The following is a 27,363-nucleotide window of genomic DNA, read 5'->3' as shown; positions in this document are numbered from 1 at the left end:
TAACTTAGAACAGGTCAACACAGACTGGCCCAAGTTCCACAGCCTTGTGCTCCAATCTGGTTAGGAGACAAACAGCTGTAGTTTGGAAGCCACGTAACTATCGTAGTTAAATGGGATGTCCAAATGAATATCCTTTCTTCTCAGTGAAGCTAATGAGTTTGAGAGGAACCATATTAATATGATGATAGAACTTCAGGATAACACATCTTTTGTATTTGGCCAGTCTAAAGTCTGGGAGAGGCCCTCTGCATTACCAGTGCATTTTGAACCTTCATCTGCTGATTCTTACTCCCTGTATCACTGACCAGAATACATCAGCTTATGTACACGTGGAATAATTCTGATATCTCATGCCAACTCTGTGCACTACAGTTCAGTAAGCACTTAATAGTCTGTTTTAATAGGAGTTTTTGACTTAGCAGGCTGATGAACTCTGTACTACAGCAAAAGATGAGTCATTATTTATAGATCATATCAAAGCAGCCAAGTGGAGTTTAACCCGATTTTGTTAACATTTCCATGTGCTAGTTATTCAGCAGTAACTCATATTCAAAGCCAATATTCTGTCAAAAGGTCACTTTCCAATGTTCCCCAGGACTCTAAGAGAAACCCATTTAGCATTGTGTAAGAGAGAAGCTACAAAGGGAACTTGTGAGGGATAAAAGGTCAGGAACTTGTGAAAACCTCAGAGTAGCAAGAAAGGAAGATGTAAAGAAGCAGGAGAAAGACTGCAGCAGAAACCTTCTCAGACACAAAAAGAAGAATTTTCTCACAGTCAGACCTGAGTCTTGATTCTGTTTCCAAAAGCTTTTGCAGTGAGTTCTGTAGCTGCTCTAAGTCAGCATACTCTAACTTATCAGTCAGCATTCCACTAAAGTCAGTAATGTAAACTGTACAGTAGCTGACTGGCCGGACTTGTTTTCTCTTTCTCTATGAAGTAAAAGAAAATGTAAGTAGAGAAAGCTTGAGTGTTTTGTATATGCATTCCTCCTTTTAATTTTTTTTGTAATGTATGAGAATAAATACCCTTCCAGAAAGGAAGCTCTTTGAACTTAATAAAGGAAATTCGCAGTCCCAGCTGAGAAAGGAGTAGTAAATTGCTGATGAGTTGCTAGTTTCTAAAAAAGAATAACAGAATGTTGTTTAGGTGGAGAATTACAGGAAGTATCTTAGCTTTTGTGGTGGGAGTCTTACATAATAGCCTATGGGGGAGGGGGAGAAAGTGCTATTCTAAATAGGAACGTTCTGGTAAAGGAGATACCCTTACCTTTAAGGAAGGGTAGCTAACTGGGTTTCTGTTGAACAACTCTCCTTTGGGATCTTGCAGAGATTGCTTATGCCCTTTAAAAATCATTTTATATTGGTTCAGCCAGTAAATGTTTTATTTAGGGTTTGATCCTTTATGCGTTAGAGACCTCTGGCAACTTTTTTTCTGTCATAAGGAAAACTGAGCATGGAATAGTATTCTTTGTTATTGAGGGAAGATAGAAAGCTGTCAAAAGAAAATAGTATTCACATATGGTATCAATCAAAAATAATCCATCTTTCCTTACAGACCTTTCCTGGTGTAAGTTCAGGAACTTGAAAATGAGTGGGGCACAAGAAATGGCCAGATCTGTGGTCGTATCAAGACAGACTACCCAATCTTTATTCATTATTTGCTTTGGCGTCCACAGACAGCATTGAGCACAGCAGTAATATGACCTGGTTCTGGTTTAGTACCATGACTGAAGAATGGGGCTGTACAGAGAAGATGAATAAGGAAAATCAAACTTAAAGAATAGAGACTCCTATGCTACAGCCACAAAGATTGATTTAACTTTTTTAGGATTACCTTTGAGAAACTTAGTTATGCTATATTCCCATATGCCACAATGGATAGATGTATTCTAGAAAGTTAAGTGAATATGCACAATCATATAGCCTGCATTTTTTGTGGTCAAGCTTAAGATTTCATTCAAAAAAAAAGCAATCGCCAATCTCAAATGCTCTCTGAATGTGAAAATTTCTAGTACAGTGTGATATAAACTCCTGGGGGAAATGATGGGTCCAAATACGTGAAAAGTCTTCTTGGATGTAGTCAGTGTTTGGTTGAACTTGAGGAGGGTGCAGAAGAAAGCACAGGAACAAAGGAACTTTTGATTACTTTTCAGTTTCGAAGAGAGCTAACTCATCTTTGTGTTTTCAGACAATGAAAGTGTTTCCATTAGTGAGGGCTTGCATGGGTGCTACTTGTCAAGTCAACCCTATTAAATGTTTTATTGCTCAGTGAAGCAATGTGTTTTTTGGTGGAGTTCAGTTCTGCTCTCAGCATTGCCAGTCGTCTGCTATGTGACTTCAGATAAGTCATTTCCACTTTCAGTACCTGTCATAAGTAGTAATAGTAGCCTTTTTAGTTCCTACATCCTGACCAGCTGTATGTTATGTTACATAGGTTGCACCTTATTTAGCACTGTGGGGCCTAAAGTATAGTTAGATATTTGCAGAGCTACTGAACAAAAAAGCTTTATTTTCATTTAGGAAATGAGGTAGGTTATGTAACGAGTAATCTCAGTCATACCTTCTCATGTTGCAAGGGTCAGAAGCTATCTGGTTAATTATAACAGGTCCTGTAGAGGGTCACAGTAACTCACTGAACACTTTTGAAGGGCATTAAATTTTGCTCTGGATATCTGAAGCTGGGTGTCACCCTGGTTGTTGTCCTCTTGAAACAAGGAAATATACTCCACAATTGATGACTTGAAATATGAGGGATTTAAAAGTGAATATGGCCTACAGGAGGTATTGGAGATACGGTCTAAATAAAAAGATGGGATGAAATTTACTAAGGTTGAGTGCAAGATGTTCCACATTGTGCAGACATCTGCACAAGTACAGGATAATTAAAAATTTGTCAGGTAGTTGTTTTTCAAAGAAGAATCTGAGGATTATAACAGATCACAGCCTAGCTGCATGTGGTCAGCATTGTTCTGCTACAAGGACAAAGGTCAATATCATAGTGAGATGCAGGTAATAGGTACTGTAAGGTGTACTCTGAGCTAGGAGGGTTTCAGTTTGAGCACAGTACTTCAGAAAGAGGTGAATTAGTTGAAGAGAATGAGGCTCATCAGGCTAACAAATATGACCAAAGAGGAAGGGCTGAATGAACTGAAGTTCTTTAGTGTACAAAAGAGAAGAGGAACACCTGATCTCTATTTTTGTGGAGCAAAGAACAGCCATCAATGTGCTTAAACTGTATGGAGAGAGACTCAGTTTAAACATCAGAGTTACACTGCAGATTGCCTGTGTGGGTTATAAAACTTTGTCAGAGTCTGAAAAACAGCTTGGAGAGATTTCTGTCAGAAATGATAGATACTATTGCTCTTGCTTTTAGACACATAGTGAGCTACATGATTTCTTAAAGTACCTTTTAGCCCTCTATTTCTAGGATAACTATGATTCTGTCAGCTGATCCAGAATTGTTATCAACACCTAGAAGGTATGTGGAGGAAAATGCAAGAATCTCTGTGTCTGTAGGACTTCTTAAGGGCTTCAGTTGCAACTTAATATCAGGGCCATGAGTGTGCTTACAGGCATTAATTGCCTTGTCTGGTCTCACTGGGGACTCACCCATGCACCCTCTGCTCAGGGCCCAGGACCTGGGCACCCAGTCGTAGCCTGGGCTACATTGTAGGTATTCCTATCTCCATTCCTGTCTCCTAGTGTTCCTGAACTGTTGTTTGGATTTCCTGACTTGAATTAGGAGCTGAGTCGTTTCCTGGCCTCATGTGATGATTACTTTACTGGACTGTTGATGGGACCTGTTACTATCACCAACCGGCCCTGCTCGAGTACCCTGTTCAGACCCAGCAACTGCACTGTGTTGCTGAGGGCACTGCCTGTGCTGCAGTCACCCTTGGCTCCTGGCCTGTTTCTCTTAAAGAGCAGTCCCACTTTTGTTGATCCCTGAGACTTAAAGCCATTACCCTCAGAGTTGCCCATGTGCTCCACCAGAATAATTCCTAACATTATCAAAATGAATTCCTGAAAGATCACCCACCACATTTAACAAACTATTATTGTGTTTTTTTAAACTTTCTTGGTGTTGCTTTTAGACAATACAGGCTTCACTAGCATGAGAGCTTTTATCACGGTGGTTGATTATTACTTATGCTGCACTATTATGCTGCACAGTTTTTTGTCAGACCAACAGTTGCCAAGTAAAGCCTCATGCAGAAACAGAGATTCTTCTTCTCTGTCTGTTAAACAGAATGTACTGATATTTGATATGAGAACATGTTTCTAGCACAGCAATTGCCCATGTTTAATAATTCTTCACCCCTTCTCCTTCCCAATCTCACAGATATTTTCTGAAATGGCAGTTCCAAATACACCAATAGGATGTTCACTGGTTATGTCACAATTTCTGACTGAAAAGATTGCCTTATATATAGGCAATGTGTTTTTCATAGGCATAACATACAGAGAAAAACAAGTGCACATTGATGATGTAGAAGTGAGCGAAGCTTGTTGGAGTAGCTTCATACACTGGTAGTGTAGTCACAGCACAATTCTTTTGATGTGTTGTACCCAAGGTTTCCATGTCATTTCCATGTCATCTAAAGTATATCATAACTATTATTCTCTGCAGCTTAATGTTATACATAACAGTTATACTTGTATAGGTAGGAATCTGCATTTTAGGTCTGCTAATTATAAAAAAAAAACACAATAAGACTAAATTCCTTGAAAAAGAAATTGTACGAAACTCAGCATAATATTGAAAGGACAGTATTTTGTATGCATCATGCTGAGAATTCGTGAACAACACTGTTATCACTGATTTTAAATAAGAACTGCTACAATACTGACTTTTAATTAACGTTGATGAAACAGCATGACATTCTCAAAGATAAATAAGCCAAGATAATTTCATATAAACACACAGGAACATTTTTGGAATGCGGCTGTCTTCTTAAGAAAAGTGCAAAGGAGTCTGAAGACTGACAGCTGGGATTTTTTAGTAGTACTGAGTTAGCAGTACTAACCATGCTTCCCTTGCTCTATGCCCTTTTCTTAAGGACATGTGTAGCATGTGAAGAAGGCATGTCATTGTCAGAAATGCTTTAGAACATAGTTCTCTGACCTCTGGTTAGCAGATGGTTTCTCTTGCAGCTTTTAGGCAGCTATAAATTATGACACCAGATGTGTCCCCACAGATACCTTCAATTGGTGGCTTATGGTTACATCTCCGTGCTCTCAATTGCACTGAGTATGATATTGACATAGTTTAAATCCTCATCATTTGCTCTTCTTTATCCCCTACCAATAACAGACCTACTCCTTAGTTCTAGAACAGGGTCTGGATCTTTTTGTCCTGTGTTTGTGTTGTACCTACCAAAACAAAATCCTCATCTCTAACTGTGTCACTTGGATGTTAATACAATATAAATGAACAGTAATGTGATCATGTTAATGTCAGCACAAAATTTTCTGTATTGTAAACTAATGATACCTAGATAGTTGTCAAATAAATAGAATATTGGTTTTCCTCCCTGCTGATACGTCATCATAAAGTAATTTGTCTTTTAAAACAGACTGCCTTTCCTCTCATTGGCCCCTTCTAGCATGTTTGACTGTGCAAAGCCTGGAAATTACAGGACTATATGTGGTCTGACGGGAGTTCTAACATACATGTTACAATGAGACATGAAGACGTGCTGTGATCTTTCTGAGAGTGCTGCATGTTATCATGGCAACATCTTGCTGCCTAGCTTTTGAAAGACATCTGGAAGGGATATGGACAACAATAGCTGAATGAATAAAAATTTCCTGTACAGTATGTAGGTATGTGTAATTGACTCCCTGTCCATCACATGCCAACATGAGTTGGCCATGTCCCCTCTTCTGTTTTATTTAAACCTCTCCCATATGTGGTGGGAGTGGTACTGTACTCACTATATGGGCAATGGTACCTGCCTACTTATAATTGGTAGTACTTTTGCTCTCTTTTAGCTTTCTTTAAAAGTTTAGAGTTCCCAGTTCCTCTCTTTTGAATCAGCTACCAGGTTAACTCAGTCACTGCTGTAAAGGTAAGAGAAGAATAAACTTTGAACAGGTAACAAATAGATAAGACACACAAAAAATAAGCACAGGCCAGAGGAAATGGAGCAGGCAAAAGAGAAAACCTGCGAATCGTGCTGCTCGGAAGCAGAAGGTGGGAATGCTTTACTTTTGGGCAGAGCAGCAGGATGTTATTGTTTATAAAGACAATTAGTGTGGACTCACAAAAGGAGGCTAATGCCTTACAAATCCAATAGCCTGTCCTGGTGAGGGAAAAAACAAGTAAGTTACAACAAGGAAGCTATTGATATGATTAACTTAGACCAAGAGAAAGCTTTTCATATAGGTACACACAAAAGGCTTATCTCCAGAGCCAAGAAGTAAAGGAGACAGACAACTTAAGTGGATAAGGAATTAGCTGCAAGTCCAAAGACAGCAGGGTGCAAGGCAGGATTGCAAAGCCTAGAAATGGATTACATGGGATCAGAAAGGGAAAAAGTGAGAGAGTCGAGGGGAGACAACCTTGAGGGTCACATTTTCTCACAGATAAAAGGCTCAATGTGTCCCATACAGGTATGTTGACTCCCAGTTCAAGAGAATCCCTTACATCTCTTGTGACAAAGCAACTTTTATAAACATTGAAAAGAAAAACATGCTTTGAATATCAGAAATCTTTAGGGCAAGAGGAACCATTATAATAATTTGACTTGATCATTTGTGTTATGGCCCCTGAACCATCTATCTTTTGGAAACCTGAACAGTTTATTGTTCTTAGTAGCCTTAGGGCAATCCTGCATACCGAGAAATACTGAAGCGCAAGTTTTACAGGTAAAGGCACAGAAAGTATGCCTGAGTTGTCTTGTGCCTCTGGCTCACTCCAAACAACCTCAAACTGTGGCTGGAGGCAGCCCTTTAAAGACTGCCAGCTTTCTAAAGCTGTAATTGGACACACTTTTTTGACTGCTGCTGAGGGTTATCCTTCTGTGCTCTCTCCTGTGCAGACCAAGAACAAAGATGGTTTCTCCTAACTCAGGTAAAATAACCTGGGTTAGAAAAAGATGCCCATTAAAAATGTTTATGATAATGTTTAGTCATAATCAGGCAAGGCAGCAACTATACAAGCTATCATGCGTGGAAATCTGAAGAAGTGATAGTTCTCTAGGGGTAACAAGCAGCTGGACATGGTATCTTTTTCTCCCATTTTGGCTGCATACAGCATGCCTGATTTCAGCCTTAGTGAGCTACAAGGTACACCTTGACAGAATGCTGGCAAGGCCCCTGCATGGCCAGGAGGCAGGTGGATGAGAGAGCTCACTGTATTAATAACCACTCTAAATGCCTGTCATCAAAATCTGGAAAGGACAAATAACTTGATTACACAGAGTTCTCTGTCAAAGAAGGTAACTACATCTAGGGTTCTTCATCAAACATTTTTCTTCCTCTTGCTCTAATCCTTCTCCTGTTTGATTGTTTTGATTTGTCTGCCCAATGTCGCTCACTAACTATTTGGTCTTTGCAATTTTGATCCTGCAAGAGCTCCAACCATGTGAACAGGTATGTTGAAATCAGTGAAATTACTTACAGCCTTATTCAGCAAAGTACTGAAGGGCATATCTCATTACCTTTGTACAAACTGAAAGTAGATGATGAAATATTTTGCTAAATTGCCAATTATATACATGAAATATATACATGCATTTTTACAAGACTGGGATTTGAAACAAGACAATTCTAGATACAGATGCAGTAACACTGAGATATTAATGACACCATCATGGCCAGCTGTGTGTTACTTGAAGATAATTGTGATGCATTATCAACTTTAAAGATGGTAAGTTGCAGCTGTTGACATGACAGTGTTTGAAATGCTGCTGTTTCCATGGAACAAAATTTAATTATTGCAATAATTATGTATTATCTTGTTTAAACAGAACTATAGATAATCTCAGTTTATATACACAGAAAAAATGATACCAGATTGCCTGACTTCCATGTGAACATCTGTAGTCAAAGTCTATCCCAGGAGGTTAGAGGGTTAACTCAGGCTGTTTATACTGAAGTAAAAATTGACTACATTGTTTTGGACAGTCATCCTAGTAGAGACTCTGAGTAGCTATCCTGATGTGAAGACATGTCTATTTTTAAGTAAAAGTGTCCTTAATCTGTTGGAAATCTGAAGCTTTCATTCTCTTCTCTCCCCTGAGTCCCCCCCCCCCCACACACACACATTTTTAGGTCTCCGTGATATCCCTTGTACCACCAGATACAGTGCCAAGTGAAGATCCTTGTATCAGATATTGCAAATACACTAGCTCTCTAGCTGTCAGTCAACTCTGGCTAACCATGTGAGACTATATCTGTTCCTAATAGACTAATATCAGCCCATTCATCATGTCCCTGTAGCATTCTAACTGCTCTTCCCTTTGGCCTCTCTGTCACTTTGTTAGCCAACAGTGAACAGACATACCCTAGTCTCCTGAGGTTCAAACCTGAAGTGTAAGTAGCTGCAACCAGCTGGAAATGTCTGTCGAGGGGTACCCACAACCCTCACTGTCCCTGCCAGGCCTCCTTGGAGCCTACCCCCACCCTGCCCAGGCCCAGGCCCAGGCCCCCATTTCAGCCCAGCCGATCTCCAACCCCGCCACAGCCAAGCTCCTGCCTGGCCATGGGCCATGCTGACCCCGATCCTGACCTGTGGGCAACCACCTGGCCTGGCTTTGGCCCTGCTCTGGCCCCATGGCTCTGCCTGGCCATGACAGGTCTGTGTCTGATGCTTATCAGCACGTTATCCCCACGTGATGTAATCTGGACCCTGACTCATGGGCTGACTACCCAGCCCAGCCTCAGCCCTTCCTCCATCCTGTAGAGGTGCCCAGCTGCCCTGCTCCCTCATGGGGCAGTGGGATGGACCCTGGTGGTGGGATGGGCCCTGGCTGTGAGGTCCAGCCCTGCCACCACCAGAACCCCCCCCCCCCCCCACTACTGGTGCCCCAGCCTGCAGGGAGCCCCAGCCCACGCTGCGCCCTGACACTGTAGCTAAAGGAGCAGAGCTCCTCCTGTTTCCTGCAGTCAGGTCATAAGAAAAGCTGGAGGACCTGAATTCTACCTGTTGCTACTGTCCCTCAGGGAGATGTGTTACAAGGCTTGTGAGACTGAAAGCTGAGCTTTGTCTATCACAGAGAAAGTTACAATGAGCTAAGAAGAAATGCACCATGAGACAGATGTATTTGCCTGATCTGTGATTTCATACTTTTTTTTTTCTTGAAGTTAAGGATAGATAGGTACACATTTTATTCTAAAATATTAAGTAAAAGGACATGGATGGATAAAAGTGCTGATGTATTATTCTGATTGAAAGAATGAAAGATCTATAAAAATCTGCCTTTTCCCAGGGGAAGAGAAGGGTAGGATGTACTATTATTGCATTCCTCCGATAGCTGTTTGGCATGCTTTTGTGTTATTTGTTACTGCTGGTCTACTTGAAACTCTCCTGCCTCTCTCTTTCCCAGTCCTGCCTGGGAAGACACCTGTCTCTTAAGATATCTGAGGAATCCGATCCATCCCAGAAGTAAAACAAACTCTTGTTACCAAGGCAAACATCTTATGGTGCAAGTTCCTACTTTTTCAGAGTTTTGGATGAGGGTTGGCTAAGCCCCTCTGAGTTCACTGAATCTAAATGCAGAAGGGAACCTAGTTGTGAATAAAAACATATCCAGAATCTGAATTCTAGCCTGTAATTGTCTCTAATCATTGTATCCTAGCAGAGTGGATCCCTAGGCTGTGTGTGTCCCAAGTACTCCTATACTACAAATAATGATGATACATGCTAGTAACTAAAACCCCTAGAATACTGTAAACACAGTACGGACATCTCTGACAAAAGGGATTAATCCATTTTGTGGTTGTCAAGGATGCCTTGAATGTTTTGCACTTGAGGAGCCATGTGACTGTCTGTGAAAGACAAATGGAGGTCCCAGATAACAATGAAGGGAGAAAAAATGGAGTGTGTATAAAGTGTTTGGTACAGTTCCTAATAGAGGCATAAGAAAGCACTTAAAAGAAGTGAAAATTCATTCCTTGTTCCAGAATAATCTTCTAATCTGTTCTGCTCTGGAAGAGGAAGAGAGAAGTAATTTCTCTGCAGCAAAAAACTGAATTACCATTCTGTGAAGGCCTTCCTGAAATGTGTTTAAAAAAAGATCCCTCCCCAACCCAGGAAAAGAGTGTTCTTTGGGAGCAAGAATTAGAATGTCTGCAGCTGTGGATGAGGGATGTTTTTTAGCACTGCAACATGTGAAGATACATAACAAGTGAATAATAAGAGGTGGTTTGTATCTTCTGCTATTGAGTCTTTGCAAGAGGTTGTCTTCTCTTCCTTATATCCAGAGCTCTGACTGCTCTTGGTAGTCAGTTTGAAAGATGCCTCCTTCCCCATCCTGGGCAGAAAATGATACTTCTTACTATACTCTGTATTGGAAGAACTTGCATTGCTAGGTAGAAAAAATTTTGAGCAGTGGAAGTTAAAACAGAATTTATATGGCCAACTTTGTTTAGAGTGCAGAGACAGCATAAGTAGCTCTCAGTATTCTTTGGCTTAGAGATAAACTGGTTTGTTGTCATTTAAAAACAAATAAAGCTTTCCAGGAAGGAAGCTAAATTTTCATGTAGGAGAAAAAAATTGTGCAAAATGGCTGGCTCAAGAAGAATTTGTTTATACGTATTTATAGTGCATGATTACCCTTGAGGCCTGAATCCTTCTTCAGACTGTTTTGTTCATACACAATATTGCTAACAGCAAACTAAATACAGCTTAAACTGTAAATATGTATTTGAACCTTTTCTCAAGACTACCTTTCCCTACCTATTTGGTATCCGTAACTGCTGTGGATCTGGTTTGTCTGATAAAAGTGAAGTTGCAGCGTACCAAATGTATCTTTAAATCTGCTGAGATGATTTTCCATGAGTATGCTTAACTGATACTATAATGTAGCAGAAGACTGGAAACTAGTTTGTCTTTCAAACCGGGAACTTGCTTAAGGATATTTAATTGTGTGGCAGTCTCAGAATCAATAGACTAACAGTTTCAATTCATTCCATGTTTCAGTTTATGTAGGATAATTCCTGGTTAAGAGGTGCTGGGGGAAGAAAAAAAGATAATTAGTTCTTAATTTAAGACCAAGACAGATATATCTTTTGCCTCATTCTTTCCCCAAACAGTTGGCCTGAATGATTTACATGAGAGGAGAGAGATGGGATTTTGTTTATAATATATCGTGACAAAACTATTTGTGGATCTAGATATCTTGTCTGAAAGCCTAGATCAACTATTGTTCAGTATGTTTATATTAGAGTAGTAAGAGCTGGTTTTCTGCAAGGTTGGTTTAACAAGAATTTCCTTTAATGGGATTTCTTTTCTGGAGGAGGACCTATGCTCTTGCTAAGCTGTTTGACCAGAGCATGGAAGAGTAAATTTCTGTTCTTCAAGTCTGTCAGTGGCTTAGAATAACACTGAGCTTCACTTATCTTGGTCTCAGCTAATTGCTTTGTAGGTGAACTCCCTCCATCTTTCCTCTGGTCTCCAGGATCCTGCCAGGCACGGAGGGCTGACACGGGAGACAGACTCTGTCCACAGAACAGGACACCTGTCAGCCCTGTGGAACAACACCTAGGCCAAACCCTTGCAAAGCATTGTTTTGAGAAAGCAGCATGAACCGTACAACGGTTCAGTACAACGGTGCACCGAGCTTTAACGACCAGGCGGATTCGCGCTACAGCGGAGTCAGCGGAGAGGCGCCCGGCGGCCGCCGACAGGAAGCGAGCCCGCCGGGGGACCCGGCCAGCCCCGCTCCGGCAGGCAGGCGCTGAAAGCGGCCGCTCCCTCCCCCGCTGCCCGCGCCCCGCCGTTACTGCCCGGCGGCGACGCCTAACGGCCGCGCGGCGGCGGGTGACGCGGCGGCCATGATGCACGCTGCTCTCGCGAGAGGACGGCCGGGCGGGGCCGCTCCGCTCCCCATAAAGAGGGGCGAGGCCGCGCTTCCTTGGTCGGCGGCGCTGAGCTTGCGGGCAGCACCATCTTCTTCCTCCTCCCCGGGTGAGTATGGCCGCCCGGCCGCAGCTGCCACCGGCCGCGCTGGCGCGGCGCCGTGACCCGTAGGAGGCGGGGAGCGAGACGGCGACGACGACGATGATGATGATGGTGGTGGTGGTGGTGGCGGCGGCGGCGGCGCGCCCGCCCGCGGGGCTGGCTCCGCAACATGGTGGAGCCCGTGGCGGCGCGGCGGCCGCCGCTGCCCAGCCCCGGTCGCGCGGCGCGGCGCTCGGCCGCCTCACTGCAGGCAGCCCCTCTGCTGCCGCTCTCCCTCCCCAGCCCCGGGCGTCGTCGGGCGCCCGGGCTCGGCCGGCTGTTCAAGGCGCTCCCAGGACTAGAAGGTCCTGAGACTTTCCGGCGGCGGCGGGCGGGCTTTCCCGTCCCTGGAGAGGGCCGTGAAGGTGCCCGAAAGCTGGGGCTCCTTGCCCCGCTTGGGCACCACAATTTGCCGGATCATTTCCCTCACCTCTTCGGGGTGGCCTGATCGTGCTGTTCTGCTTTTTGGTTCCCTCTCGCAGGGGGGGAGGGAGGGGAAGTAGAAATGAAACTTGTGACTCACTCAGTTTATTCATTTTCCCGTTCAGGGTCTTGTGCTGTCTCTGAAATACACCCTCGTGCCATGGGGTTTGACTCGGATGTCTCAGTTAACTCCTCTGGTCAAGTCAATGTGACTCTTCACCAGAGGTCATTAAGTAGCTGAAACTGTGTTCAAGAATCTTCTAAATTCTCCATAACTTTTGTATCTATTGTGTCTATAGTTTCAGAGGCTTTAAGCATTTTTAAAACTGAATCAAAGCTAGTCTAACTCCTTAGGGTGTAAAATCCAAATTTGTGTCATGTGTGGATGGATCTTTTGGATGAGATGTTACAAACATTAGATAAGCCTTAAAGTAAGGATCCTTTCTCCTTCAGAGGTCAGATTCTGTGCTGTTAGCCGCTTTCCGTGTCCTACAGCATGCCTTGCAATTCAAAGTTAACTGTAATTGTCCTTTTAAGTATCTGACTTGTAATACTGTGTGAGAAAGGTTCCACTATATCAAGCAAAGCTGACTTTTTTTTTTGGGGGGGGGGGAGGGAGAGAAGGAAGGCAGGTCTTTCAGTACTTGAGAGCTGGAAAGAAAACTTTTCTGTTATTCCTGGAACCCGTGTCTGTTACATGCTTACATGTTTTATATATGGTGGTTGATAACATTACAGGAGTTACATTAAGCCATTTGTGTGGGGCATGTGTGCCATGCCTCAAATGTTCACTGCACGCCTTTGTCCTTGTTCCCCCTTATGCAACTAGGGAAAAGCTGTAGTTCACCACAAGAGCATTAATTTTCTCCTCTGTGGTAACATTTGTGTACATATGAAATGGAAGCTGCTGTCAGACTCTGACAAATCAAAAAGCAAAACCTTCAGATTCTGGACTCCATGTTCCCCTCAAGGACTGATGTTCAGCAAACCTCTCTGTTCCCTTGACCTGTGCAGGTTCTACAGGGAGTTTAAATTGCTATAGGAAAGAAAGCAAAAAGTGCTTCTTGCAGATTTAGTTCAGGCTGTGTACATACATTGCATGATAGTGTGCTGTTGTGTAGTCATATTTGTGTATTGTCCTTATGTGGTGCTAGATTATATGTTTCCCCTCTCCTTTATTTTATTTATTTATTTTTAATGGAGAGAGCTGTTAGTATTTTCTCTATAGGACAACACATCAGAAAAGAGCTGAGAGTAGTGAAGACTTGATGGATGGCTGCTCTCTGCTGTCTGTTTCAGGGCTGGGCAATAGTGAATTCTAAACTAGCATGAAGAAGAGTTATCTTCTGTAGCGGGTGAATTCTATGACCTATATGTTACAGAAATGCTAGCTTTAGAGCAAGCTAAGTTGTGGGAGCCTTGCTCAGTTATCAGACACGGCATTAGAGATAATGAACTCTCTGAGTTTTGGTGGAATGCCTTGTAAGAGAATTGAGCTGAAGTTAGTGAAATGTGCACTTTACCTTAAGCTTCCAAAATGTTTTCAAGGTTTGGACAACAGGGACTACACAAATTTCAAGCTTGTCAAGAGTCTTTTATGTTAATGTAAAATCTAATCTCATTAAACATATACAAGGGGTGGATTCTTTAAGCCTCCAGCATTAGTTTAAGTGACTTGCTGACTCAAATGTTCACTGGGTTTTTCTTCATCCTGGTTCAACAGATAAACTGAAGTGGGTGTATTTCACCTAAAGAATAGACAATTAACAAAGTAACCCAAGAGTAAGTAACTCTTTGGTAATTCTATAATGAACCATTGTAGCTCAGAATCTCTCATGCATGTGCCTTACTTACTATTGCTCAAAGAAATGAAAGTAGTTAGGCAACAAAGCTTTGGATTTCTAAACTGTTACAATATAATGCAACTCTTGCATATGAGAATGTGAATGTCCTAATCCCTTTGATCCATGGGGTTGATTACAGAAGGATTGCTGCTTTCAAAGTGTGGTGATTTGATGAAGTGGTTATGAGAATGTTTTAACTCTGTTATGCTTTTTTTTTTTCACAGTCTATCTGAGATTCAGGATCTTCAAAATGGCATTAGCAGCAATTGATCCACAGCAGGTATGTTTCAGTTAGTCCAGCAGTTCTTATGTGCAGTTCAGAAAAACAAGGAGTCAACTAACTTATTTGTCTTTAAACAGAATGTCGTATCAAGGGTTGTCAACCTTCCTTTGGTGAGCTCCACCTATGATATGGTGTCCACAGCTTATATCACCACAAAGGATAACCATCCTTATTTGAAGTCAGTATGTGAGATGGCAGAGAAAGGAGTGAAGACAATTACTTCAGTAGCCATGACGAGTGCTATGCCTATCATCCAGAAGCTGGAACCACAAAGTAAGACAGAGCTGGGCTGCCTTTAATTCAACGGATTGTTTTATATACTCAGATGTGCTTAGTTTGGCATAGGCATGCTGGTCTAGGATGCTGAGTCAGATAGCTGACTAAACTTGTCTTGCTTGTTGAGTAACTGATTAGATGGGTATGATTAAAACGAGAACAGTCTAGAGACAAAGCAGATTGCGGCTTTCTTAAGACTGAACTGACTGGCTCCGCTTGATTTGCAAGATAGCTTGGTTATATAGTCTCTTGTGCAACACCTACCTAACCTTTCACCTAGTTTCAAATGCTACTTTGTACTTTTCTCTTACTTCAGAGGGCGGCTTGTGGTGAAACCTGGCAACTATGTTGCAAGGCTGTTCTAACTAGGGGGCCTATTTTCACTAAATGGCAGAAGGCCAGATACTTTGGCTTATGCTGAAGGTTGTTTGTAAGGTATCTGAAAGGGCTTTCTCTGCTTCCAGGTGCTTGATTATGACTCTGAAAACCTGCCTTGTTGTAGGCCTATGCAACCTCAAACCTTACTGAAAAAAGGAAGAAACTACTTTAAGCATTTTACAGCACAAGCTCTGTTTCCACAGGAATTATCTACCAGTTATTTATACTAAGGTGAAACACAGAGTAAAACCCAATAACTCTTGTTTCTCTTCTAGTTGTAGTTGCCAACAACTATGCGTGTATGGGTCTAGACAAAATTGAAGAGAGACTGCCTATACTGAATCAACCCACTGACAAGGTAAGACCTCTGTAATATGCATATGAAAGTAGAAGAATTAGACACTCTTTTCTATTATCACTAAAGTGTGTGTGTTGGGGGGGGGGAGTTGAGGAGGGAAGAAGATTTAATTAACCAAGACTGAGAAACAGCTATGCCTCAGTGAGGAAGTGGAGGATATTTCTGTAGAGCAGTCTGACATTTGCAAGGTCATTAAGCTTCAGTTTCTTAGTAGCTTACCATTTAATGTATCTATAGCTGCTGTTCACTGGTACTCATCTTTTAAGATTTGGGTCCATTTTCTTTTTTCCTGGTCAGTGTGAAGCAAACTGTCTAAAGTACATTCACTGAAGAGTTTTGAGCTGAAGACTGCATGACAGTCATATCTTATTTTGCTCTGTCCATATGTCTTCAGCACAGAGTTCTCCTAAATAACTGGCTTGAAACAAGCTTATGCTAAAGCTTGTACCTGGATTATATAGTTCTTCATAGCAAATATGAAAGTGAATCAACTTATTTTCTTTGGCAGGTTGTTGCCAATGCCAAGGATGTAGTTGTTGGAGCCCGGGAAGCTGTAACAACCACTGTGACTGGTGCCAAGGAAACTGTTGCTCACAAAATCACTGGAGTTGTGGACAAGACTAAAGAAGCAATGCAAGACAGTGTAGAAATGACCAAGTCAGTTGTCAATGGCAGCATTAACACTGTCCTGGGAAGTCGTGTGGTGCAAATGGTTAGCAGTGGAGTGGATAGTGCACTCACTAAATCGGAGATTCTTCTAGACCAGTATCTCCCACTTACAGAAGAGGAGCTAGGTAAGAAAAATTCAAGGCTTGATCTTGTTGGAATGCTTCTGTTGGAGAGAAGCAGGCAATCATTATTAGATGGTCATAGTGGGGAGGGTCAGCTGCTAACACTATCTTCCCAAGGCAACTTCTGCCTTGCTGGTTGTAATAGCATCTTCTTGGGAGGGAAGCAGAATGGAGGAAAGCAAGGAAGGAGTTTAACATACAGTGGACTCTCGGCCTACCCAGTGCTAAAAAAGTCCAGCATTCAGTCATTACTAAACAACTGAAATTTTCTCAGACCTCTAAGTTTCTTCTACTGGTATATATTTTTTTCTTCTTTCTGCACGTCTAGAGCAAGAAGCTGCAAAAGTTGAAGGATTTGAAGTTGGAGTTCAAAAGCCAAGTTACTATGTTAGACTAGGATCCCTGTCTTCAAAGGTTCGTGCACGTGCCTACCAACAAGCCTTAAACAAAGTTAGAGATGCTAAGCACAGAAGCCAGGAGGCAATCTCTCAGCTCAACCACACTGTTAATCTGGTAAGTTTAAGCTTTTATTTGGGGTATAAAAAGCAGATGTTGGCATATTTTTACTGTATTAAAAAAACCCCCCACACTTAGTCACATGAGAGAACTCTTGACTGTTCTCTCAGATCAAAGGCATTATTTTTAAGTATTAAAGCACATCTCATTCAAAGCTTTTCGCTGCCTTTCTGGAAAGGTACTCAGTCAGGTTGAGCCGTGAACTAACCAGCAGTTGCCTGTAGTTTTTAAGCACTGCAGAAGTAAAGTAACATGCTTACAAAGACATCCCTCTTTTAGAGAGCTAATTTTGATAAAGAATACCTATGGGCTTTGTTCAGTTAGGAAAGTTCTGTGCAATTTGGGAACACTTCAGTGCTTTCTGCTAATAAACTGTAGTATTGTTTATGTTCTTGCTCTGCTTCTTGCTGTGAGGCATCTCTGAGCACTCCTGCATTCTTCAGTAGTCTGATCCTAGCAACATGTCCTTATGTACAGGAACAACTGTTCATAAAGAGTCCTGACCCTCTACATTTTCAATTCCTTGTGCAGGAGGCTAGTAGCAAAGGAGGAAAAATAAACTTGATTTTAAGATAATTGAGGCAGAGGGGTAGACTGGAAGATGTCTTAAAACTGCTTCTAGTTTTCACTTTTCTTTGAAGAGCAGGAATACATTCTCATAGTCCCCAAAGCCTTTTATCTTAAACTGAGTATTTAAAAAAGAGGTTACAGGGTAGGTAAAGTAGGGTAGCCCTAATAAAACTGTTGGGACTCTTTGCTTCACTTCTCCTTTGACTGTATTTCAGATCGAGTATGCCAGAAAGAACATGAATAGTGCCAATCAGAAACTTCTTGATGCTCAGGAAAAGCTATATCAATCCTGGGTAGAATGGAAGAAAAATACAGGCCAAAATGATGGTGATGAATCGCATAGTGCTGAGGTAAATAGGTGTAAATGCATATCAGAAATAAATGGATTGTATACTGTCAAGGTAATCTCTAAGAACTCATTGTCCCAAAGGTACACAGCATCTTAACAGCATAATGTATTCCATGTACAAATGTGGAATTAATGCTAAAGCTTAGGGCAGTTGCCAGTGACAACTATGAAACATAGTCTCACTTAACAGTTTGGGAGTCCTCTATTTACTGCAAGCACTCTGGGGTCCATTCTCCTTTCAGGAGAAACCTCGTCCTGTTTAGCCTGTGAACATGTTGGGATACTAATATCTAGATCGGCTGGATTCACTCATTTGAGATGGCCGGACCAGAAATACCGGTTTGTTGCATAAAGCAGTCTGAGGCACAGACTTGCTGAGGATTATGTATATAGCTTTAAACAATGAGTCTTTGACTGGAATAAACTTGCCTGCTGTGGCTTGTTATCCAGAGCTGAAACAAGAGCTTGTTTATCTAATGCTGGGGAGAAGCTACTGGTGTTTCTGCTCTACAAAGTACTTGAACACTGAAGAAATATCAAGTACTCTCAAGTTCTGTCTCTGACTTAAGCCTTGTTTTATTATCTGCTATAGCTTTATTTTGCCTACATCCCTTTTCTTCATTCATTGATACATCTTCAACATAAAGCTACTAAAGTGATATCAAGATACTGATGTGCTTTTATGCTTTGTTTCCAGCACATTGAGTCAAGAACTCTAGCTATTGCACGAAGCCTCACTCAGCAGCTTCAGACCACCTGCCTCACACTTGTTTCAAGCATACAGGGGCTTCCACAGAATGTGCAGGACCAGGTTTACAGTGTTGGGTCAATGGCAGGTGATGTCTACCAGAGCTTTCGGACAGCAACTTCCTTCCAAGAACTGTCAGACAGCTTCCTTACCGCTAGCAAAGGACAACTGAAGAAAATGAAGGAGTCTCTGGATGATGTGATGGATTATCTTGTTAACAACACACCGCTTAACTGGCTGGTAGGTCCCTTTTACCCAGAATTGGCTGGCATTCAGCATGCTGAGAGCAAAGGTGAAGGGGAGAAAAATTCCAGCCAGGAAGACAAACAGCCTGAACATGCTACTGAATAAAGTGCATAGCATACATGTACTCTGTAGACTGATCAAACAAGTGACTCTAACAACTGTAGCTGTCAAATACCTTGGAACAGAATCCATACATGGGAGTGGGGAAATGATTAAAAGAAAGGACAGTCTCCCACAAATGGGCTGTGTTGTCCTGTCTAGTAAAGCCTCTCTAAAAACTGTCCTGAAGTGCCTAAACATCAGCAGCTTACAGTTGTCAAGACACCTTGTTTGTCAAGTTAAGAAACCTCATCATGCTTATTAAATACCATTTCTCCAAATGAAATCTACCATGGCTAAAATCGCTTGGTTTGTTGCTTAATCTGAATCGGAATAATACAAAAGCCTTACATGCTTTGACATGCATTTAAAAGCCCTGCAGTCTAGCTCAGTACACTTGAATTCCATGCTTGCTGCACATCAAGCATTTGATTATTAAGGATCTGACTGTGCAGCTGTCTCAGATTGCACTACCATGTGATTCATGAAAAATAGCTCTGCCGGTGCAGAATTCCAAAGCTGAAAGTGAGGTTTCTTGAGTGAGTCAGCCAGAGTTACTTAAATGCTGTGACATTGCTAATATTAACTATATAAACTTTCTATTGTATTACACAGTAACCTGATCAAATCATTATCAAAGCTCACTTCTTTTTTTTAATATGCAGTATAAAAACAAGATTCATGCTGTTTGTATTGGGGTGCCTGCTGTTTTCTGTAGTGATCTTTTGTAATTCATTTTGTATGTTAGCAATAAATGCTTCAGCTGCCAAAGTCTGTCTCTATTTGAATGGTGTCTAAAATAAATATAACTTGCTGTTCTGGGACTCCTGCAGACTGGGTCCAGGAGAAGGCAAGCTTGAAATGCAAATGAAGTAGACACATATTGAAAGTGTATGTGTGTGTGTATGTAGATAAAGCAGATGCTGCTGCATTTGCTTTCATCCCTTTGAGTTCCTATCTATCCTTCCACTGAGTCTTAACTGTACTGCTGCTTTTTGGTGCTTACTGTTACCTGTTGATGATCTAGCTTGTGAGTTGATGGATGTTCTAACAGTGACTGGAGAAGAATATGGATTTAAAAAAAAAAAAAAGCTGTCCTGCCTTCAAAGTAGGTGTTCTCTGTGTGTGTGAGACTCCCAACTACCTGCTTTGGCTGCCGCCTGTAGCCTGTGTATGTTCCTCAACTGAAAGAACAAGCTTTAATCTGTTTAACTTTACCCTTTTTGAGCTTGAGTGTCTAACACACATTAACACTTGGCTACTTGGGTGAAATAGTTCCTCAATAAATCCTATGAATTCCTCTGGAAGAGAATTAGGTTGCTCAGAAATAAGTTTTTGTTCATTTAGGGCTGTCCAGGTAAGTAGTGTATGTGGTTTCTAATGCATGTCCTGTGCTACTGTGAATTGCAACCATTTAGTGTAGCAATACTAGCCTCTGCTTTCAAAGAGGCCACAGATAGTGTAAAGCAAAAATGGAGTTTAAAACAATGTTTGTCACCTAATCAGGAATAGGTGGCACATTGCTACATGGAATATTACCTCCACTGGGCACAGGTATCTGTACTAAAGCAAATCATATACAGCCTAGCCTTCTAATGGGGGAGGGCTTGGCTGTTAAGTAAGAATTCAACTAGGTGATAGGAAGACGTTATTAAGGTTTAAACACAATATTAAACAAAATCCTGGCAATGGAGGACTACAGACCAAGATTTTGGAATTTCTAGCTTTTACTACTTGCTTTTGTAAGCTGGATGTTTAACTCAAAAGTAACATGAGACAGTGAGATACTGTTCCCAGTGTTAGGGCATGAGTTAAGTTTTCTGGAATTCTTCCATCTAGAATTAGTCCACCTAGAGTTACTGTCCTTTTTGATTTCCATTTAAAATAAAGTTTGTAGAATGCATCTACTGTTGTAGGGGAGCTCAGGAGCAGAATGGAGCTCATGGTGTCTGGGAACAGTTCATAGTTAGTGAAGGGAATTCCCATGTTTATACATCAATCAAACAAGATATTCAAACTGCTTACTAACTACTTAGGGCCTGGAAATAAACAGCAGCATCCAATTTTAATGTAAAAGTATTTCATATTTCTGTTCTACGTTAAGTTGTACAACTGCTTACTACTGTCTTCGGGAGATGGGTACCTGTCTAGCTTTACTAAATGTTGTCAAACAGATAAAGCAGAAATCTAGGAGAAAAGTTACTAGCCTAGTCTTGCAAATTCTTTCTCTCTCACCATGCATTACTGTATGGTTTATGTAAAAGTTATTGGACTTTTTGACAGCTGACCTGTGATCAGTAGCCAGGAATAAAAGAATAGCTGGTTAAGTGCTTATGTAGTGTTTGGACTGATAGGCAACCACAAAAATGCTGTACACAAACTCTTGCATCATGCTGCTTTGTTCTTTTAGAAAGCAGTTGAACAGAAAAATAAGTTTCTACACCCCAATGGAATTAGGAACTCCTCCTTGGAGGAAGACAGGGTTGAATTTTCAGACTTCAGAAGTTTTGAAGCCTTAGCAATTCTTGGATAATGTTTTTCCCATACCTGCTGTTTTTTCTCTTGAGCTAACCTAAATGAAAGGAGCTGAACAACTGCTGAACTGGCTCCTGAAAAATTATTTTTAAACAAAAGTACATAAAAAGCAGGGAGAAGTTATTTACTTCCGTTTGATACTCTTAAAAACTGTCCAGAGCCCAACAGCAAATTAGGATGTTCCTGGTTTATAATATCAAATGCAAATTTTGGATTTAAATTATTAGATCTACCACGTGGGATGCTTGGACTGAAATGCAATTGTAGTTTGTGTGGATATCTTCTTAGCTGGTAATCCAGGATGGCATAGCCTTAGGCTTTGTTCTAGTTAAAAGTCACCTGACAAAATCTGATAAAAACTTTCCCTGCATAGTTAGAAAGAATGTCTGTTAAAATGTCTGCTGGAGGCAGGGATGAATCGGACATCTTTGCTATTTAGCCACAGTATTTGAAAGCCTGTGGAATGAAGCTGATCTGCATTCTAATATTTGCCAAAAATAACAAAATGAAAGGAGGAAAACTTTAAAAGATTAACAGGGCACACACTACTCACAAACTGTCCCTGCTGTTTTACCTGTTTCTCTATACTTACATGTTTTAAATCAGTTACACTACACAGAAACTTGCTTGCTCCTAGTCTAAAAACACTTGAGAAAATAGCTTGGGTTAACATGAGAGGTGTGGAGTCTCTCTAGAAGCTTTTTGAAGAGCAGGTGGGCCAGATGGCTTGAAGATGGTATGAAACAGGTGATGCCATTTTAGGCAAGGCACATAACTAGATAAGTGAGAAAAGTGTCAAAGGCTGCTACTTGCATAAAAACTGGGATGGTATAGTTTAGAATACTAATGAGAAAACTATCACTGATAAGATTCCATAGCATTCAAAAATGATTTTTTCTTTTCAAGAGCTCACTCAAAATCATTCACAGTATTGAGCCTTCCCCTTCTGCTTTCCAGGCTCATTTAACATAATACCATTATTCTATCATTGCTGATAAACTTTTATTATAAATCCATATATTTAAAATTTTTGTAAATAGTTCTACCTAGCATAACATGTTCATAGCAGAATAAGCACTGGTGAAATCCAAATTACATCTTAAAGTTCTTGCATAAAAACTGATATATGTTTAAAAGCTATAAAAAGACTGTACAATAGAATGCTACAGTAAAAATAAATGCAACTTAGGTTAATGCCAGAATGATATTACAAAACACTTCTGCCATTTCTTAGTACTTACAGAAGATGGTAAGGATATATACTTTATATAAATCTTTCAATAAAGACTGTAATTCAGCACAAATATAGCTAGTCTTCAAAATAAAGAAAGATGGTAAGCTTTTGAAACCTTTCCCGTTCTTTACTATTACAATATTTTTATTAATACCTTGCCCAATCTGCAACTTATGGTAATACTATACAGCTAGTAAAACAGTTAAACGGTTTTGGAAACAACTTACGAATCATTTCTGTGTCTTAAAAATAGATAACTTTTTAGTAACAAAAAAATCTTGTCTGAACCGTCTAATTAAAAAGAGAAAACATATTCTAACTTTGGTTTTCCAGCATTATCTGTTGACGATTTGCATGATCAGAAAGCCTGGCATGCAACATATTGCTCGCCATTGTGCATGGTGTTTTGTTAAATGTATTTCTTTTTGTACTAAGATTGAAATTTGATTTATTTTGGATGATAGAATTTCTGATGACTAAAAATAAAAATGAGTGCTTCTAAAACTACAGAATAAGAGATATCTCAAGGTGCTTGCTAGTGGCTCAGTTCTAAGTGTCTTAAGCAAGAAAAAAATAGATACATTAGAAATATGTTAGTATTGATATTTAAATTTGGATGTTGAGACAGCAAGGTGTTGGACTATGTTTGCATTATTGCACAAAGGATCTAACTGCCTCTTATGGAAGACTTATGGGAAGAAGAGTCATATCTAGCCTTACTGTTTATTATGAGAATTGATATACTGCTTTGTTTCATCTTCCCATCAACTATGAAATGAAACTACAACTAAACACAAAGGTAATATGGAAGTGAAGGTCCCTTTGTCCGCAACACCTGGGGCAAAAATCCTTTTATGGCTATGGACATCTTACAGTTCTGTAAAGGAGTTCAGCTGCATGTAGTGTGTATGCTAAAGAGACTGAAGAAAGCAGAAAACTTAAACTGGAGAGGCTGATTATCCTATTCTCAAAAGGAACAACATGGATATGTGTAATGGAAGTCCCTTAAACCTAGGTTATAGTGAAAATTATCACTGATCAGACACTGTTACTGAGTGTGGTCATGTGCTTTGCTCAGTGTAAACACAGAATAAAACAGATTGGCTAAGCTATCTATTTGGGCACATTTTTAAACTTAATTTGCATAGGGACTCTAAATTCCCCATGACCTATCCTATCTTACACATGTTAAAATATCTCCATTTGTACTGCAATAGGAAATACAGAATCATGTGGTGTAATGAGAAAACATATTTTTGTCTCTAAGTGCATTACAGTGTTGTAGATAAGCTGCTATAAGCAGAAAAGTACAAGATAAGTCTTGCTGGTAGAAAGATGTGGTTTCCCCCATTCCTAGTGTCTCTAGATTTTTAGGAGAACAAGATAACTGATCTTGTTTGGAGCAAGTTCAGGCCCAGAGTGAACTGGGCATTTCACTGAACTCATACTTGTGCCTGATATGTGACATGCTCTTCAAATTCTTCTGAATCTCTATTTTATTTTAATTAGTATTTCTAAGTCACTGGTGCACTATATTCACCTAATCTCCCAGGAACTGAGTAATTCACCATCAGTGTTAGGTATCCATAACCTGATAGTTGCAGCAGTAATCTGTTCCTCGTGTTCTCTGTTCTTCAGATATATCTTCACAGCAGGCAAAGCATAGATTTCCAGAATGTCCTTCATGAAAGTCAGTCATAAGTGAGGTTTTTTTGCAGTTAGGGAATGGTCTAAAACTACCTCTCCAGTCAGCATTGAGCTTAGGTTAAAAAAATGCCTAGATGCCTCTTCAAGTTATTGCTGCTTCGTATGTGCAGAACCCAAAGCCCTGTCAACGCACAGCAGTTGTTAAATGCTGTTGTGCCTGACTCAGAGTATTCCTCACATCACCAATAATAAAGCCAACCATGAATCAAGCTATACATATGTGTATTTTTCACTTGGGGAAAATTTCTGGTTGTGCCTATATTACTTCATTAGGCACTTCTGAAAAATCAGATGTAAGTAAATTAACTCCTACTAATGGGATTTAAGGGTTGGGACTTAAGTCCGTAAGTGTCTTAGCCAACTTTTTTAGAGGTGTGTAACATCCATGTATCCACTAATGTCTCTGGCAATTCCTGCTTAACAGTGGTTAACTGTTTAACCTAGTTTAATAGTACAGAATAATACTATACATCCAGTTAGAACAGAAGCCAAGCAGTTTTGCAGTTTTGGATGCATGTTTCCTCAGGAAAAGTTTGATGTGGTAGGCTGGCAGAGCAGTATAGAGCAATATGCCTCAACCTCATGTAGGCAGGTTCCTTTATATAACCCATTGTGCCCAGGGAAAGAAGAAATGCAAAAACAAGTTAAATAACATTGATTCTTAATTTTCCAGTCAACTGTTTCGCTAAATACAGTCAACTGAGTTCAGCTCTGTTCCACCTCTACTATAAAATCCTGTCTCCTAAGCAACTAATTTACATCTTGCTTAATGTTTTGTCTGTCTGAATACATGTTAAATGTGACTAGCATATTTCAATCTGTGTTCAGTATTTTGGGTCTGATTTCTAGAGATGCTGAGCACCTTCATCTCCTCTTGGTTTCAGTCACAACTGCTGCACAAATTTATTTAGTTCTACTTTGGAATTGATTCAAATTTCCTTCCTACACAGGTTCCAGATTTCACTATTACAGACTTGTCTTCAGAGTCAGATGATATCCCAGACATTTTGGATTTGGATGAAGATGATCAACAAGACTTTTCACGCACAAATGGCCCTTTCACTGCAGGGCAAAGAGGTGAATAAAGAAAAGGCATAATAATGTCTTTTTGATCCTGTGTATTGTCGTAATGTTTAACTTATATAAAGATGAATCTACTTAGCTTTGGGTTTTTGTTTTCCAGGTTGTGGGGGGGGGGAGGGGTTGAACCAGTACTATTTCACTTAGCGTCATCAAAATTCTGATTTTTTTCCCCTAAGGAATGCATGCTAGGTTAATTCAATAGCATGGGTGTCAAACTCCTATCCCGGAAGCCCGATATAGCCTAATTGGTGTATCCCACTGATCTAATCTTTGCTGATGATTTGTATTGATACTTGTTCTGTTAGCAGTAGCCAAGAAAACAAGCCAGTGCTCTGCACAAAGGGCTGCCAACAAAAGGAGTTGACTAGTATTTGCTGGCAAAATTTCCCCTTTCGGCCTATGTGTAAAGTGCTTCTGCATCTACCTCTGCTGTTGGAAGGGGTAACAGACTTTGGCTGGCTCAGATTCTCTCAGGTGGTTCATGCTGGGCTCTGAATCTGGCAAGAGTGCTTTACTCATGAAAGGACTCCATTTCCTTCTACGCGCCTTCTGCGTGCAAGAATTTTGGCCATCTTGATGCTAGCAGTAGTGGGGCCTGAAACTAGAAGAAATGATTTAAAAAGTCTTACAAGAATAAGGAAGACAGCTGAGAAAGAAGGGGGAAGACACTGGAAAGAGCAAGGAAAAAGAGAAGGAAAAGGAGGGATACAAACAGATGTGGGACAAAAGCACTTTCAAAGAAAGTATAATGGAGAAGAAAGTGAATTGAAAGTGGTAATTTTTCTGGTGAGAGTGAACATCTTTGAACATACCTGAATTAAATATGTGCTAAGAAATGCTGAATCTGCATTTGCTTGCACACAGTGTGATTTCAGGAGATTTGGGTACCTAGGAACTCGATTAGAGGCAAGGTCCTTAGGTTTCTATATACAGGTCATGTTGAACTCCCTATGCAGAAATCCCATTGGTGTCATGGGGGTGGCTGCAGGAGATCTGGAGATGTTACATGGTGCTACTTTTGTACACCTGCTGATTCTGCATAGAAGTGTTTCTTGGTGCAATATAGCTGTGAGGTTGGCACCTCTACTCTCTAATATTGTAATGCTTGATTGTTGTGAAAACTTTAAAAGTCTAGTCACTGGAAATGCCTTGAAATAAAAGTTTGGGTTATATAACCTTTTGCTGGTGTGGGTTTTTCCTTGTCTTTTGTATTAATGTTTGTGATCTGATTATAAAATAATTCAAGTGGGAACGGCCATCTGGAGGTCATCTAGTCCAAATTGCTGCTGAAAGCAAGATTAATACTAGGTCAGATCATTAAGGACCTTCTCCAGTTGCCGTCTCAGTATCTTTGAAGGGCAGATATTTGCCAGCCTCTCTGGTGCCCAGATTATTATCCCAGCTGTGGCCTGATTAGGGGCAAAGAAAACAGAAAGGCCTAGCTGAGGATTTGGGTCAGTGAGAGCAGGTGGTAAGGTCCTTCAAACACCTACAGAAACCCTCTCGAAATGCTGGGCAGGCTTTCCCGATCTCGCAGCGGCCGCCTAGGCCAAGGGAGCGGCTTCCGCCCTGAACCCGTTACAAGAGGGAGGGGCAGGGCGCGCCCTTCGCGCGCGCTCCGTCCCCGCCAACGGCAGCTCCCGTGAGCCACCGCGGCGGCCGCGGACTACATCTCCCGGGAGGCGCCGTGGGGGGGCACGCGCGGCTGCTGTTAGCGGGCGCTTCGCTTGCCGCCAATCAGGGCCCGCGCTGAGGCG

At 41.0% G+C, this 27,363-nt stretch overlaps 1 protein-coding gene across 4 annotated transcripts in view; it reads left to right on the top strand.

Moving 5' to 3' along the window:
* PLIN2 (perilipin 2) overlaps nt 1-26,765 on the top strand; it is a 48,173-nt gene extending 21,408 nt beyond the window's left edge. Inside the window, exons 1-9 of one of the 4 annotated variants that reach the window (XM_067316326.1) lie at nt 931-949; nt 14,658-14,713; nt 14,794-14,989; nt 15,646-15,728; nt 16,237-16,522; nt 16,848-17,032; nt 17,821-17,955; nt 18,652-18,942; nt 25,474-26,765. In XM_067316326.1, the coding sequence (XP_067172427.1) occupies nt 14,684-14,713; nt 14,794-14,989; nt 15,646-15,728; nt 16,237-16,522; nt 16,848-17,032; nt 17,821-17,955; nt 18,652-18,942; nt 25,474-25,608 (1,341 nt within the window). In that variant the 5' untranslated portion in view covers nt 931-949; nt 14,658-14,683 and the 3' untranslated portion in view covers nt 25,609-26,765. Of the gene's footprint in view, nt 1-930; nt 950-12,049; nt 12,134-12,727; nt 12,815-14,657; nt 14,714-14,793; nt 14,990-15,645; nt 15,729-16,236; nt 16,523-16,847; nt 17,033-17,820; nt 17,956-18,651; nt 18,943-25,473 lie in introns of those variants that run through there. The other 3 variants (XM_067316324.1, XM_013956441.2, XM_067316325.1) reach the window with 3 other exon arrangements.
* The last annotated feature ends 598 nt before the right edge of the window (nt 26,766-27,363 follow it).

The sequence above is a fragment of the Apteryx mantelli genome, chromosome Z, assembly GCF_036417845.1.
Source record: "Apteryx mantelli isolate bAptMan1 chromosome Z, bAptMan1.hap1, whole genome shotgun sequence".
Classification (NCBI taxonomy): Eukaryota; Metazoa; Chordata; class Aves; order Apterygiformes; family Apterygidae; genus Apteryx; species Apteryx mantelli.
The sequence above is the reverse complement of the archived record's forward strand: the minus strand, read 5'-3'. Positions and strand labels throughout refer to the sequence as shown.